Genomic DNA, 15,596 nt, shown 5'->3' with positions numbered 1-15,596 from the left:
TCTCTCCCCCTCCTTTTTCCACATCAACACAAAAACAGTATCCTCAAGTCATCTCTTCTGTGCACAGTTCTAGTCCACAGTACAGAAATATCTTCAAATCATGCTTTGTGAAACTGACTTTTTGATCAGCTTGCAAGCTGCTTCAAGAACTGCTACCTTAAAACAGGGTTTGCATGTGTATGTTAAGACTTGAGAATGTGGAACACAGTGGTGAGCACAGCTGGTGCTTCCTCAGTAATGACAGAAGTGTGCTTGCTCTGTGCACTCATGTGGGTGTGCCTGCTCTTCCCTCCAGTTGCAGGCACCTTTAGCTGTACCATGAAGTTCACAGTCCGGGATTGTGACCCTAACACTGGCGTTCCAGATGAAGATGGATATGAGGATGAATACGTGGTGAGTCTTCCCTGCAGAGATCTTTGCAACATTAAATGACTTCTTTTCACAAGAGCACTTTTCTATAAACAGCTGACAAAACACATGGGACCTACACTAGCCCTCTCTGTAAAGGAACTGTCATGCCAGGATTTAAATGGAACACTTTGTAACTGCAGCAAAGAAATTCAGTCCCCCCCCTTTTAATGGGAATAACTAAGAGATAATTACATCATTTTTAATGTGATTGACTTATAAGTAAAGTATAGGTTTTGGTTTGGCTTCAGCAAACTTTCATTTGGGTGGTTTTAATATTGGCAAGTCCTGAACTGAAAAGCTTTGACATAAGGTGGGGGGGGGAGGTCTCAAATTTAGAAGGTGCTCTGTGCCCTCAGTGTGGCCACATGCCTACTGTGAACTCAGGGCCATTGGCACTCAGCGTACACTTAGCTCTTGCCAGGTTGTTCTCGCTCCTCTGTACTAGGACCTATAGATAGCATCAGGCTCACACAGACCACATTAGTGAGGAAGAGCTTCCCTCCGGCCCTTTGTATGGCTAGGATACATAATAATAAATGATCAGTTTCTTCTATCTTTGTTGTAGACTCAAAGGACTTTTATTTACTGATCCCTGCTTATTGCCCACTAGCTGGAAGATCTTGAAGTAACTGTGTCTGACCATATTCAGAAGATACTAAAACCTAACTTTGCTGCTGCCTGGGAAGAAGTGGGAGATGCCTTTGAGAAAGAAGAAACCTTTGCCTTGAGCTCTACAAAAACCCTTGAAGGTAAGAGCTTTGCTGCCAGTGGGCTGCCTGGGACCAGTATAAAAACCAGGAGGCATACGTGCAATTCTGAAAGAACTCCTCTCTGCTGAGTATGTTTTAAGTCATCTGCTCAAAACCAGGTACCTGTCTTAATCATCTGACCAAATCGGCCATTTTCTAGGCTAGTAGCCTCCCTCTAGTCTACATCCTGTGCACCTGCAGCTTCTAGGATATGGTGGGGCAGAGGCAGACCCACATGTTTAACTTTTCTAATTCTTGTTACATTAAATTTCTCCACAGAAGCTGTCAACAACATCATCACATTTCTCGGTATGCAGCCATGTGAGAGATCAGAGAAAGTACCCGAGAATAAGAATTCCCATTCCCTCTATCTAGCAGGTAAGAGACTTCCATCGGGGGGGGGGGGGGAGGCACTCCGTGCCCCACTGCCTCCGTCATCTCACTAAGTAACAACTGGAAAGCCAATCAGAATGAGCAGCTGATTTTACAGGCTCTCCTTACGTCATTCTTTAGGAGGCACATCTGGCCTAAAATACTTCAGTGTGTAACAGATGCCATTGCCACTCCCACTAAGCACTGCCTGAGTGCACCAAGCCAGTGTCACTGAATACCTCCATGTACCTGGCATTTCATATCAACATTGAAAAAGTAGGATTATTTGTCGGATTAATTTCCTGTAAATGTGTATAAAAGTTGAACTAAAATAATAGAAAGGGGGTGCGGGCAATACATGATAATTCCATTAGTCAGAGCTTATTTGAGGTAATAATACTTCTTAATATACTTCTCCTCACTTCTTCTCTCAGGGATTTATAGAGGTGGCTATGACTTACTGGTGCGGTCCAGGCTGGCCCTAGCAGATGGAGTGACCATGCAGGTGACTGTGAGAAGCAAAGAGAGAACACCTGTGGATGTTATCTTGGCTTCTGTGGGATAGGTTCTTGCTGGGAAGGGTGATGTTGCTATGCCCTCCCTATTGGTGGATTTTAGGCTAGTGCCATCAACTTCCCAGAACCACACTTAAAGATTAATAATGACTTTGAAGAAGCAAATCCAAGTGTTTGGCCCTGAGCCAGCAGATCAAACAATGTCTGTCTTTGCGCATGAACTTTAGTGTTTCTTCCCTCCTCCTTTACTCCCTCAGCCTTGGTATGACAATGCAGCTTTGAGTGGGCTTGAAAACCAGATACTACTTACACTATTCTACAGCTGCTTAGCGTCATTATATGCTTCTATTTAATGTGTGAAAAACTCTTGGCAATGTTGGAAAATTTTGTCCCAGAAGGGTGGAGGGGGAGGGGAAGCCGGAATCCATTTTTGTCACAGTTTGTTTTTATTAATAGAAAATAAACACTCATTCATTCCAGTTTCAAAGTTGCTATACTTGAAATTTCTAATTTAAAAAATGAATTTAAAATAATCAATAATGCTGCTTTAACTAAGTTAAAACTGTGGCTTAAAAAAGTATTCAGCACCATTTTCTCTTAGGTCTTCCAGAATTTGTTCTTAAAGTATCTGGGAACTTGCCTGTCTAACTGAGTCTAGGAGTTATGTGAGACAGCCTTTCTGACAGCCAGTGGGATGCTAAGCAGCCATCGTGTAAGAGGAGGCGGGACATTGGGCTGTTACAGTAGTCCCCTCTCCTCCACTTGAGCCCTGGAAGAGCATGCACCTACGCTCTGAGACGCGAGAAGGCAGGCCGTTATTTACTGTTCAGCTTGGACTTTCTACACAATAACAGTAAGTCTCTGGCACAGATGCAGTTCTTAATACCTTACGGTTTTAGGAAATTCTGTAAATAATTCAATCTGTTTATTCACAAATTCTATATATAATGAGGTTTTCTTCTTAGCAAGGGCCAACTGTTTGTAAATATATACACGAGTATGCAAGTCAGTCTTAGCCGCATACTCAGAACACTATATTTATGCCAAAGTCTATGTAGGGCTGGGGGGGGGCGTTGAACGGGGTAGGAGCAGTGCTGGGGATTGAACCCAAGAGCTTTAACATGCTAGGCAGGCACACTACCACTAAGCTACTTCCCCAGCCCCCTAAGCAATGTCTGTTTTTAACAAAAACTGTCTATAATTAGAAGCAGCTGGTGAAACTAAATGTACAGGTGTGACAAGACACTCCCTCTCATAAGCTGTTCACAGATCGTGAAAGGGAGACAGCAAGTTCCTCCCTCACTCTGTAGTCCAGTGTTCCAGTTAGGAGAGGGCCAGAAGTTAGCATTTCTAAATATTTTAATAAAGTCCACAGAAACTGGGTTTTTGTTGTTATTATGGTTTTGGGTTTTTTTTGGGGGGGGGAGCATTTAACACAAAAAAAGAATATCTAATGCTGTCTTTCTACACAAAACAACAGCAGAAGTATTTACATGGTCAGATGTCACAGGAATGAGAGGATTATCATGTCACCCTTAGAGATGAGGTGGACTACCATGGCATCCTTAGAGTTCCAGCTGCCTATTTTCTGTAGTTTGTTCACCAATGTGAATAAAATGGACTTTTATGAAAGGATGGTATTTGATGGCCAGGACCTCTTTTGGGCATTTCTAAGTGGAATACACACAGATACGAGAATGGGGGAGGTAATACAGGGAGGCTACTCTTTCCAGCTCAGAAGGAGTTGATGAAGCCCATATATGCATTCAAGAAGCCCATGGGATCCTCTAGCTGTGGATAGTGGCTAATGTGGTCATCCAGAATCGACACTGTGGACCGCGGCAGCGTTTTCCTAGTGGAAGAGAACAGCATGGAGGTGAACTTAAGGCTGGAGGATGAGAGGATGTAAGGCATGGGAAGCCCCGCAAACGCCCTATAGACACACCACACTGGAAGGAACCAACAGAGTTACTCATCTCCTACTTGGAAACTATACCTGAGGCAGATAAACTTGCCAGTTCCACTCACAGTGGTTTCAACTGTTCAGAACCCAACAGACAACATCTTGGAAATACAACACTTCTGTAACAATCCTCATACCATGACTTTCAGCTCCTTAGAGAAGCATCAACAGGTGGCTCATTCAGCAACTCACTGCCCACGCAAAGATAAACAAAGAACCTTCCTTAATCTCATGAGGAGATTGTTTAAAATTATAAGCAAGCTGGGTTTTGCCAGGTTGTATCCACTAGGACATAGGAAGGTATGACAGACAAGCACCTTCTAAGTAAGTACCCTAAAGGAGTAACAACCAATGAAGAGGCATTTCTCATGGTGAGCTGTTGCTAAGTGCTCAGTTGAGATGAGTGAACTGGCTCAGAATAACACATGAAATGATGGCAGCCATGATGGTGAGAACAGGATGTATGAATCCAGAAAAAGTATAACAAATCTCTTGGTCTGTCCTCTCAGTAAGAATACGATTCCCTGTCCCTAACTGCTCTGCTTATTTTGTTTCCAATGAGGTCAGATGCAATACCTAGTGCCAACAACCCTGTCAGGAAGAAATACTGACAAAAGAAAGACCTCCAAGAACTCACCTGTACAGCTCCAAAAACTCTGGATACGGATTTATAGGATCCAATGGCCCATAGATAAAATGAACTAGGAAAAAGAAGAGGAAGGAGTTTCTAGCAGCTCACATCTGTGTTCCTGCTGCTACCCTAAAATTAACCTCCATTCGTTAATTTATAAAATATGTCACTAAAAATTGTATGATAGAAATCCTCACTTCTTGTTAGATGAGCTTAAAGAACTTCTAGAAGTCAATCTTCTACATGGGACTATCTGGTCTCTTCTGTGCCCTGAGCCAAAGGGAGAAACTCACTTTCAAGATCTGCTTTCTAGAAATGTTGATAGAACCATCACTCACTGAAGTTTCCTTGATTGTAACTGACCTCTGACCTCTGAAGTCCACCAACAGTTTGTTGATTAGTAACTAGTATGTGGGAGGCACTGTGCTGTTAGTTTCCTTTTTAAATGTGGACACAGAGAGGGCACAGCAGTGGTGCCTACAGCTTCAGTTAATAAATGACCTTACTAGCCTCCTGTCCCAACAGTTTGATATTTACGGTGGCAGGCATCTGCCATACTGCCATGCCAGCTGTATCTGTGGTAGTCCTCTACCTTACACCCTCACTCTGGTAAGCCAGCTGTTTGGAAATAGGGGTGCCAGTGAATAGAGTGGCCAGCTAAATGTGTTTTGGGGTTCTGTTTTTAAGTGGGAGGGACAAAGGTAAAAAGTATGTCCTAAATATCATATAGCATATACTGAGGCCAAATGGAGCTGTTTTTAAATGGAAGACTCAGATTGACTTGAGTGCATGTTTTTATTTGCATGGGAGATTCTATGAGTTGTAATTATGTTAAGTCACTGTTTCCCAAATGTTCCTGTCAAGAAGTAACAAACAACTACACACAAATACTCACTGGGGATGGACACAGACGCAAGTGCTCCCACCCAGCGCCTTCTAAACTTCTTCCTCTGATTGATGTACTGTAAAAGACTACAACACGGGCGAGTCAGCAAGAGCAGAGCAAGACCTAGTAGACGTAGTGTCAGTACAATGTACAGAAGCAGCCTCGGGGCCAGGAGTAGCTGACTCGTCCATCCATGTTAGCATGTGAACACAACACCAACTACCAACATAAGCACATGGTTCTTTGCAGTCATTACACGGGGAATGCGCTCTTTAGAAGGAGTAATTAAAATTGGTTAATTTAAAATCGGAGTCTAAGAATCCAGTTTTGCTTTCACTACTAACCAGCTCTGTGACTCTCAAACACATTTCTCTGTTGCTACTGAAAAAAAAAAAAAAAAAAAAAAACAGGCAAAAGGAGCTTTGTACTTAAGAGAGACACATTCATGCCTTTCAAAACTATGACTAAAACATTCTGTAACATTTAATGTTAACCAAAACCCTAAAGAAGGATATACCAAAGTCAATGCGTCATTTTCACGCAGATAAGCATTAAGAGTTGCAGCTATTTAGCCAAACGCTTAGGAGCAAGGCTCACCTATGCTTGATTTTTTTTCTGGAAAAAAACCAGAGCAGGACTGCTTAAGGTTTGCCTCATGATCCCTAACCAGCATTCCTGAGAGTAAGCCAGCAAGGGGCAGAACAAATATCTTACATCTGCCCCTCCCTCCAAGAGAGGCCTGTCTTACCTGTCGATGACCAGGTTCCCGTCGTTGTTGCGAATCACAGCCCACATGTCCCACAGCTCACTCTCAGTGGGCCGAGTATATGGTCCGAAGACTGGAGTGAGACTGAAAAGAGTAGAAACACAGGAAGGTGAGACTGTATAGACTGAGTTCAGAGTGCCAGACGTTTACAAAATCTCCAAGCCCAGGCTAGCTGTGGTCCAGGGCTTGAATAGCAACACATTTCATTACACTGTTGTCAGTGCATAGTCACTCTTTGACTTACCCTCGAGAGAACACAAAGAAGTTCATGAGCCTGGTGAGGATGGGTGAAAGCACACCTCCATCTTTGAGGAGCTACAGGTAAGAAAGGAAAGTAAAAAATCAAGGATCCAGAGGGAGCTGACAACCCCAAGACAAAATCTTTTCCATCAAAAACTAAAATAGAACTTAGGCACATCTTCTGAAATAAATGTATAATCCCTTATAATTGATGAAATCATCTTATTTAGGATCTCAACTTATTTAAATATCATACTTAAGACACAGATCTTCATATAGTTGTATTATATTTGCTCATCTCTTATTTCTCAGAAATGTTTGGTTTTATGTAGGAGAGCCTGCTTTATTTGACTGAGAAAAAAATTAACTTGATTTACATGAATTCATAATGAAGATTTCAATAGACTGGCTCATCACCACAGGTATGGTCCTTAAAAGGTGCCAGTGTTTTTGGTTTTAGTTTTTTTAATGTCACAGATGTCTAAGGGAGCTATGCAGTGAAGCTGCCAACCTTTTGGAGAAGGAGAGGGCGGTGGGTCTCAGGAAAGATACCTGTGGAAAGAGAGGCTTCTTAGTCCTTTATCAACAATGTAAGGTAATAGCACAGCCATTACAAGAAACTATCTACCCATTCACTGTTACATTCAAAGCTTTTTCTGCTAAAACAGAATTGTGAATAAAAACAGCTCTGCACACCACAACAGCTTGTACTTAACACGGAACTGCACGCGCATGTACCAGGCTACGGCACGACTATACTGCTAATGACTACAAGATGCTCTGCTTAATAGACAGATTGCAGCACGCTGGGATTGCTTTCCTCATTTTAAGGTACAGAAATGGAGAGAGTAATTTATATGCTCCTCCATAACGTGCTGACGCCTCGGCTTACGCTCCCTTCAGCACCTCCCCCAGGCCCCTACGCCCGGAACACAGTAGTAGTCATGAACTCATCTGCAAACACTTGTATGTTTCAGTAGGTAGGTTCTTGTAAAAGAAAAATCACTTTTCTTTTCCACTGATAAAGGGACGGACCCACTATTCTTCCCCCAGGCTGCCCTTGAGGCATTTAGGTTGGGCATTTGGGCATTTCTGGATTAATGAGCATCTTGATGACAGAAAAAAAAAAAACACAAATAAAAACAAAAAACTTCCAAATGGTCAGATTCATTCCCAGCTGACACGTGGCACTACCACCAATTAAGAGTTTATTAATGCAGCTTACCAGCCAGATCAACAGAATCACATTTATGATAGCCCCTTTATTTTTTTGTTTCTGTTTTCAGGACAGGGTTCAAAGCCCTGGCTGTCCTGGAACTCATAATGTAGACCAGGCTGGCCTTTAACTCAAAGATCCACTGCCTCTGTCCCCCAAGTGTTGGGATTAAAGGTGTACAACACTGCACCTAACTCTTTAGAAACAAACAACAACAACAACGTGTTTATTGTGCTTATGTATATACTCGTGCCAAGACACATATGCAGAGGTCAGAGGACAGCCTGTAGGAATCAGCTTTCTCCTTCCACAGTGTGGGTTCCAGAATTAAATTCATATCCACAGACTTGGGAACAAGCCCCTTTGCCTGTTGAGTCATACTACCACCTTGGCTATCCTTTTATTTGCTATATATTTGAAAATACGTATTTAATAAATACCATCAACCATTAAAACTAGTCATGGAACAATAAAAGTAAAAGATACCCTATGTATGGTGTCTGTTTATAATATATATATATATATATATATTTTTTTTTTTTTAGCTTTTTTGTGACTTAAAGGGTGACTTTTCAAAACTACGCCCCACTTTCCATCTACCACCAAGGCAATTACCTCCATTCGACAGACAGAGACTCTTTATGGTGAGCCGGCCAGATCGATTCTGCTTGTACCTGAAGCAGGGCAAGAAGAGACACACATGTAGCTGGGCACTGACTCCCTTGCAAGGGCTGCAGACGACCCTAGAGGTCTGATGATCCCAGAACAATTCAGTTTCCCATTATCTAAGCTATGGCGTCTGTGCAGAGGACGGAAGTCTGCTTTCACTGACCTGTACAGCAGCTCTTGAGCAACAATATCTCCATAGTCATGAGACAACAGGTTGATTCTGCGGTTCTGGAGCCCCAGGTGCCGCAGAAGGGACTCTACGATGCTGGCCTGCTCAAATATGGAATACTGATGTGGTCTCTAAGGAAAGCCAGAGATACAACATGATGTTAACAGTGCCTGCCAGACCCTACATTTGTACCCACCCCACCCCCACCACTGACTGACCCCACCAAGCTGCTGCTTACCGGCTTGTCACTGAAGCCAAAGCCTAAGAAATCAAGGGCGATCACTCGATGGAACCTCAGGGTCAGCCCTTCCCAGATCTGTAAGAAAGCAAGCATGGTGTGCACTCGGCTACCACCCTACATGCCAGCCTGGATAAAGTGAAAAATCCCACCACAGGCCTAGGTGAGCCTCTTGGGAAGTGTGTGACTCCTAGCATTTGCTATATGGAGAGCATAACTCCAGTCTTTAATTTGGCAGTGCTCCTTTCTGCAGTCAGTATTTTATTCCCCTTACAGTACATAAAAAGCAATTCTATATTTAATGAGATCTTATCAAGCAATTCAATTCTGCAAGAGAATTCTAGGGCTGACCAAATAAATAAATAAATAAATAAATAAAATCTTGAATTTGAGTACTTCTTTTAGGATATAGCAGGACCTAGAAATTTACCTTGTACCAATCATAGCTGGATGTTGGAAAGCCATGTAAAAGCACAACTATCTCGGGGCTTCCGACCACACCGACAGAATCTAGAAGGAGGAGATTGAAAAATGAGGCAAACTTCATGCAAGGCAGCCTTGACAACACCAAAATCTAATTCAGTAGAAAAGATCAGACTAAATTAATTCTATCACAATGCTACATTAGCATGCAGGCTGACACACTTCAGGAGCTTCCTCTTAATCTGTGCTTTTAAATTGTAATGGCATGCTTTACATGAAAACCCTTAAAACAGTTTGCTCATCGTCACTTAGATTTTTTAGAGACATTCCCATATTTTAGCTGATATTAATATTAAAACTCAAATTATTTTTTAAAAGCAAAACCAGTTAAAATACTATAATCACAACAAGCTAAAACTTCTTGGTACGTTATCAATACTTATCACATCTAAGATCTGACAGTTCTTCCCAATGGATCACCTGAGCTTATACTGTTTGTCCAGTACTAGCAGAAGACATGCAACTCAAAAATCAAACTTATAAACATGGACTAACAGTGACGGGAACTTTTTCTGTATGTGACATGTTTCAGATTATTCAAACAATAAAACACCTTGCCAACAGTACTGGATATAAATTAATACTGCTAGTGGTTTTCAAAAATTATTTAATTAAAAGCAATTAAAACGTGCTGGATTAAGCCTGAAGAATCTATGCAAATAAGATGTAACACTAAATATTAAGTCTAGGAAAGAAACAACAAGCCAACATAAAAACCTTGCATACTTACTGGACTGGCTTTAACCAATGAGAGGGGGTCAGGAGCAATAATGAAAAACGGTTTACGAAAAACAAACATTTTTCGTTATTGCTCTTGACCCCCGCCCAAAAGAAGTCTTTTCCGATCCGCGTCTCGATCTCTTCACCTATAAAATGAGGTTAATGGCACCTATCTCCAAGTGCTGTCGTAAAGATTAAGTGAAAAGTGAAATAGTGAAGGTTAAAATATAACTGAATGTCCTGAGTGTGAATCTTACCAGGTTTAGGTACATATCACAAATCACGGAAAAATAGTAAAATGACTTTGGAAATGGGGGGGGTGGGCAAAGGTATAGACGGATCTCTAAATACCATACCGCTTACCTGACACCAGGGGCACTCAAAAGAGAAAAGTAATTTCTCAAATACAAATGGGCCTGAAAGAAATGACTATCAGGTACAGTTCTACCCCCACCTTCACTATGGAACAGCAGACCAAGGACACAAAATAGGCACCTCAGCTGAAACCTACATTACCCACGTCCTTGGGATTCTCCAACAGTCCAATTCTCACCTTGGTAGAAAATGCGTAGTCCCTTATAGGTGAAAAATTTGCCAGAAGTCTTCCAGGAGTGCAGAGCAGGGGAGAGCTGGGGGGGCGGGATGTGCAGGTATGCAGCCAGCAAGGGCACAGCCAGGAGCCCGACTTGGACCCACCACTCCCTCATCCTGTAGAAAAAGCAGCCAAGGTAACATTGTACACCTCTAAAAATCAGACTAGAACATGGTTGGGAAACCTGGGCACTATGAGGTTTGACTCCACCCCACCCCACCCCTCCCGACTCGGCCCCTCCCCACCCCACCCCTCCCGACTCGGCCCCTCCTCACCCCACCCCACCCCTCCCGACTCGGCCCCTCCCCACCCCACCTCACGTGGCAATGGCATACATTTTGCCAAGAAGAATGTGATAGATACCTCTACCCTTTGGCATTTAGCACTCACTGTACTAGCTCCCTACCGTTCTTTCCAAGCATAGATGGAACTTACTATATGACCTTAAGCAGACAGCTGCTCCCGGGTTGTAACACATATATATCCTCTGGCCACGTGACTCCCCATTTGGCACTACTGTCTGGATTTGAGCTAAGAAACTGATGAGGGGAAAGACTGGGAACATTCCAGTAAGACATCCCAGTAAGCAGCTTTGCCCTGACCCTGAATATCTAATCTCTCAGAAGTCTGGGCAGCAGATTATATTTGTGCATTCTTAGCAGACTCTTGAGGTGGTTCCCTTTTATTTAATTAAGACCCCACACCTAGCACTCAAGACTTTTGTCTGGGGGCGGGGGGGGGGGGGAAGCACAGATTTGTCATGGCGGGGGGGTGGGGCAAGCCCAGCTTGCCATGCCTGGATTTCAAAGGTCCAGATCAATTTATCCTGGAGGCGAGAAATAAGGCAGGATTAGAAACCATTTCCTTTATTTGTGACTCGCCATGGCCACCAAGGAAAGGGTACTCTAAATAAATTGGGACAGTGCCTCCTAAACTAAAGCTACAAACGAAACAAATTAATTGCTAGAGCCCTGGTGGAAGCATTTGGTTGGCCCGCTGTCTTTGTCTGAACATGAGTACACCTTATATATACCACACTACCTGCAATTTCACTAAATTGACTGGGTTTGGGGGGGGGGTTCTATCTGTAAACCTGAAATGATGGGTAAAAAACGACACCCCCTGAGGAACCTCGACTGCCTGCCTGAACTTTAGACAGCACTTAGACTTTTTTTTCCTTCCTTCAAAGTCATTGTCCGATAAAGTCACAATGGTTTGGTTCTACCTTTCGAGGCTATATTAGAAATGACTGGAACAGTGCCAGAACATGATGATTTTATCTCAGTCTGTTATCCACTAAGTGGTTATACGGCTGAACCTCCTTGAAAAGCAAATAAAAGCGTTAGGTTTGGGTGGGGGTGGGGGGTCTTTTTGTTGTTACTGTACGTTTCTGCAGAACCTGTTTGGTCCTGTTACCTGTACATATATTTTCACGTAGCCTCTGGGGCATCCTTGCTGGACTCACTGAATCCGCAGTGACTCAGCAGAACACCGGGGAGGGGCGCCTACCGCAGAGCGAACAGGGGCTTCCCGCTGGCGCAGGGAAAACGGAGGTGCCACACCCACGCTCTCTAGACCATACCTCAGTGCACCTCCTCCATTCAGGAGAGGGGGGGCAACCCCCCCAGCCATTCTCAGCTTTAGTTACCTTGGTAAAAAAAATACCCCCAACATTTTTAGCAGTCAAGCAAACTAGCAATCAGACGAAAAGGTTTAAACAAATATTTTTAAGACCAATCCCTACTATTTGATGGTACTATGATTTAGGGCAAAAATTCAACACACTCCCATAACAAACTTAATTTCTTATTGCTCTAAATGATATAAAAACATATTTATCTAATTCCGCCAAACCAGCTCACCTGATTCATTCGTAGTGAGAACTACGCTGTGCACCCACAAACCAAAGCAAACAATTCTCTTTACATTTTAAGAGGCTGGCCGCGTGCCAGTGTCCCCGGAGTTTCCATTTCTGGCTCCCAAACAACACTTATAGCCACGGCCACACGGCGCGGCAAGATCCAGTCACACCTATGCGGTAACCAAGCCACTGAGAGGCCAAAACCTGGAAATCTTAAGTCGCTCTGCGGCAGTCTCGGCTCCTGGATCCCTAAATCACACGCCGTGGTCTAGAAATCCTAAATCACGCCACAACAATGACCAGCTCTGAAAATCCTAGAACACACCCGGGCGTTACCAACGTTCGCGAATCCTAAGTTGCTTCACTACCACCTCGTAAATCGTAAATCGTACCACGGCGAAGACCCAGACAAAAAAGACTAATTCTCACCATGGTAATGCAAAGATCCTAAAATTCTTAACTCTCACACGACTAAACCCGGGTTCTAAAAATCATCAGAGAGGGCGATTCCGAGTTTGGGCTACGCGGCAACCTTTGGGGGAGGATTTTCGCCACCCGCATCTCCGGGGTGCGGGCCAGCCACACCCCCTCTCGCGGCACTGGCTGGCAGCACCCACCTGCGCAAGCGATCTCGGCGCACCATGGCCGCATTATCCCATGCCGCCCGCCGCAGGATTGCGGATCACAGGGCGCGCTGAGGCGCCCACAGCGATACAGGATCGGAGGTGGCGTCTGCGCAGCCCACGGTCCGCGCAGGGCGGCCCGCGGCAGCAGCAGCAGCAGCGGAGGCAGCCAGCGGCAACTGGGCGAGCCTGCAGCACTACGCCACTTGGCGAGGTGCGGCTGCCGCAGAGTTGGAAGCTGCTGCGTCTGTGAAGAAGCACCGGGATGTGCTGGTGGCCGAGGCAGAGAGGAGCAAGCGGGCACCGTCTTTTAAAGCCCACGGAGCCCCGCCTCTGGCCCGCCCATCATGCCGCAGCGCCCCTCCTTCTCGCTCCCGCCGCAGAGCCCCTCCCCACCGCTGCAGAGAAGGGGGGCCTCTCCCATGGGCGCCTCCGGGGGTATCGACCCGCTGCCCCCTCTTTCCTCACGGATCTCTAATCTTGGACCCCAGAATCTCCCGAAGAAAGCCTTCCCATGCGTTAATGCCGCGAGCAAGGCTGACAAATGTCTGAGATATCCCTCCCCAAACCATCCCTAGTACCACGCACCGGTCTCCAGCCCCTGGAAGGCATAAATCCCCCCAGGGCTAGGGTGCTTGTTGTGGCACCCACTTCTTTTCTACCTCCTACATGGGTTCTGAGCCCTAAGAGCAACTACGCATCTGAAAATGCAGGCCACTAATACGCGGCAACCCCAAGCTCCTTAACCCGTGATAACAAAGAAGGAAGGGCTAAACGGCTAGAGAAGGGACAAATTCTGTGGTATCTGTGGCTAAGTGGACACATTCATGGACAGGCTGTGATCACATAGATGGGCCAAAGTCACCCCCATGGTAACACGGGTACACGTCCTTTGCGGAAGCACAACGTGGTCCACATCCCAGAAGCTGATGCATCCCCCATCTGGAGCCGCGCTGGGGACTGTTCTTCAGGGGCACAAGCCTCCTTTATTTACATGCAACACAATCACAGCGCAAACACCCTAGAGGTGTGGATAAAACTGGAGATTTTTAAAAATCCAAATCCTTTAAAAGTCATCTTTCACATCTTCGCTAAGTGCAGAGCATCATGATGCCAGTGTGATGTTTGGAACCGTACCCTGAAATTCTAGCAGCCTAGGCACGAGCTAGCTACCGATGCAGCGAACGCAGGCCGGCCCAGCGGGGGCGCTGCAGGCCTCTCTTCGGCGCCTGGTTTGCCGCAGCTTTGGCTTTGCAACATCCAAGCCCAGCCATGCAGTCCAGCAAAAGCAAGATTCGGCCAGAGGACCGCAATGGGTCAGCAGAACCTGTGGGGATCTAACCTGTGGGCATCTACCCATGTTCCCGGAGTTCGGGACCACCCAGCTGACACTGAAAATGCCAGCACCTGAGAGAGGGTCATCAGAACGCGTAACACAGTCTGGGGTACACTTCTTCGTGGATGGCAGGAAACAAATGCTTGTTCAGTACCTCCGCTTGGCGATGTACAGGATTATGAAGTGAATGAGGGATCGGAGGGTGGCACTTTTTATATTCTCTTTTTGATTTCAGAATATTTTCTAACATGCCGGGCCCCTTTTTCCCAGCCTAAGACCCTCAAAGTCTGAAACCATGTCTCATTAACCTTTTGAATCCCAGATCCCGCCATGGGGTGGGCAACAAAGCAGGCCTCTAACAAATACCGCATGAATAAGTTCAAGAATTTGAGGGCGCACAAGGGAGGAAGTAATTAAGGGGAGGGAGGAAGGGGTTGTCTTGAGTGATGAATAGACATTTACCAGAGACAAAGAACATTCCAGCCCGAGGGGACGGCTTTCGCAAAGCACCGGGGGCTCTGCACCGTAACCTTTGGGTTTTTTTTTTTAAGTGTTTCCTTTAGGCGCCAGCGCCGACTTGGGGGCTAGGGGCGGAGGGTGGGCTAGAGGGCAGACCAGAATGAGTAGTTCATCAGAAGGAATGTGGAATTTGTCCTAAATGAGAAGCTACGGATGTTTAAATCCTGTAAGACCGCAATTTAAATTAGCCCCTTTACAAGTAGAGGATTACCTACCTATATTAACTAACCACCAAACCTTTTAAAGACTGAATTACTTAGCAAAATTTGAACTGGCGTTTTCTACAGAGTAAAGCCATTCTGGTTTTAACAACTGCCCGTGCGGAAAGCCTCTGTATTATATATTTTCATACTCGCTGTCAATGGAACCTTTGAGCCTTACAAACAATTCTACTTTCATTCTCACCAGGCCGAAGCACCAGCATCTAAGATGAAGGCAATTTTCTAATTAATGGACTGAGTGCCCCACAATGGATCTCATTCTGAAGGGGGGGGGGACACAGTCTACCCATAAGGAACAAGAGAGTGGGGGGGGGCACGTTTAAGCCCCTGAGGGGAGGCAAGTCGGTGAAAGCTCTGAACCACAAAAGCAATTCCAGTCCAGGCCCAGGGGAATCCTTCTTGCTCGAGGTGACCAG

General features: G+C 45.0%; 2 protein-coding genes across 2 annotated transcripts; one reads left to right on the top strand and one right to left on the bottom strand.

Moving 5' to 3' along the window:
• The first annotated feature begins 274 nt into the window (after nt 1-274).
• Nucleotides 275-2,534, top strand: LOC114617102 (coatomer subunit gamma-2-like). Its single transcript, XM_028762629.1, has 4 exons — nt 275-393; nt 1,022-1,160; nt 1,440-1,538; nt 1,967-2,534. The coding sequence occupies exons 1-4, from the start codon at nt 319-321 to the stop codon at nt 2,095-2,097; spliced, it is 444 nt and encodes a 147-aa protein (XP_028618462.1). The 5' UTR covers nt 275-318; the 3' UTR covers nt 2,098-2,534.
• Nucleotides 2,522-13,388, bottom strand: Mest. The gene is made up of 12 exons (XM_028762628.1): nt 13,099-13,388; nt 10,582-10,736; nt 9,256-9,335; nt 8,826-8,903; nt 8,582-8,718; nt 8,365-8,423; nt 7,045-7,085; nt 6,538-6,608; nt 6,276-6,377; nt 5,537-5,613; nt 4,648-4,711; nt 2,522-3,899 (listed from the first exon to the last, which is right to left on the bottom strand). Exons 1-12 carry the CDS (start codon nt 13,122-13,124, stop codon nt 3,782-3,784), a joined length of 1,008 nt encoding a protein of 335 aa, XP_028618461.1. The 5' UTR covers nt 13,125-13,388; the 3' UTR covers nt 2,522-3,781.
• Nucleotides 13,389-15,596: the final 2,208 nt, after the last annotated feature.

This window comes from Grammomys surdaster, unplaced genomic scaffold, assembly GCF_004785775.1.
Source record: "Grammomys surdaster isolate TR1022 unplaced genomic scaffold, NIH_TR_1.0 134, whole genome shotgun sequence".
Lineage (NCBI taxonomy): Eukaryota > Metazoa > Chordata > Mammalia > Rodentia > Muridae > Grammomys > Grammomys surdaster.
This window is presented reverse-complemented; position numbering and strand designations above follow the sequence as displayed.

Bases quoted from the DNA above. Each gene is read 5' to 3' on its own strand.
- LOC114617102 (XM_028762629.1), top strand. From the start codon at position 319: ATGAAGTTCACAGTCCGGGATTGTGACCCTAACACTGGCGTTCCAGAT. The intron at 394-1,021 runs GTGAGTCTTCCC...ATTGCCCACTAG, and splicing joins GATATGAGGATGAATACGTG to CTGGAAGATCTTGAAGTAAC. The intron at 1,161-1,439 runs GTAAGAGCTTTG...ATTTCTCCACAG, and splicing joins CTCTACAAAAACCCTTGAAG to AAGCTGTCAACAACATCATC.
- Mest (XM_028762628.1), bottom strand. From the start codon at position 13,124: ATGGTGCGCCGAGATCGCTTGCGCAG. The intron at 10,737-13,098 runs GTGGGTGCTGCC...CTTTTTCTACAG, and splicing joins CGCCGAGATCGCTTGCGCAG to GATGAGGGAGTGGTGGGTCC. The intron at 6,378-6,537 runs GTAAGTCAAAGA...TACTCTTTTCAG, and splicing joins TTCTTTGTGTTCTCTCGAGG to TCTCACTCCAGTCTTCGGAC.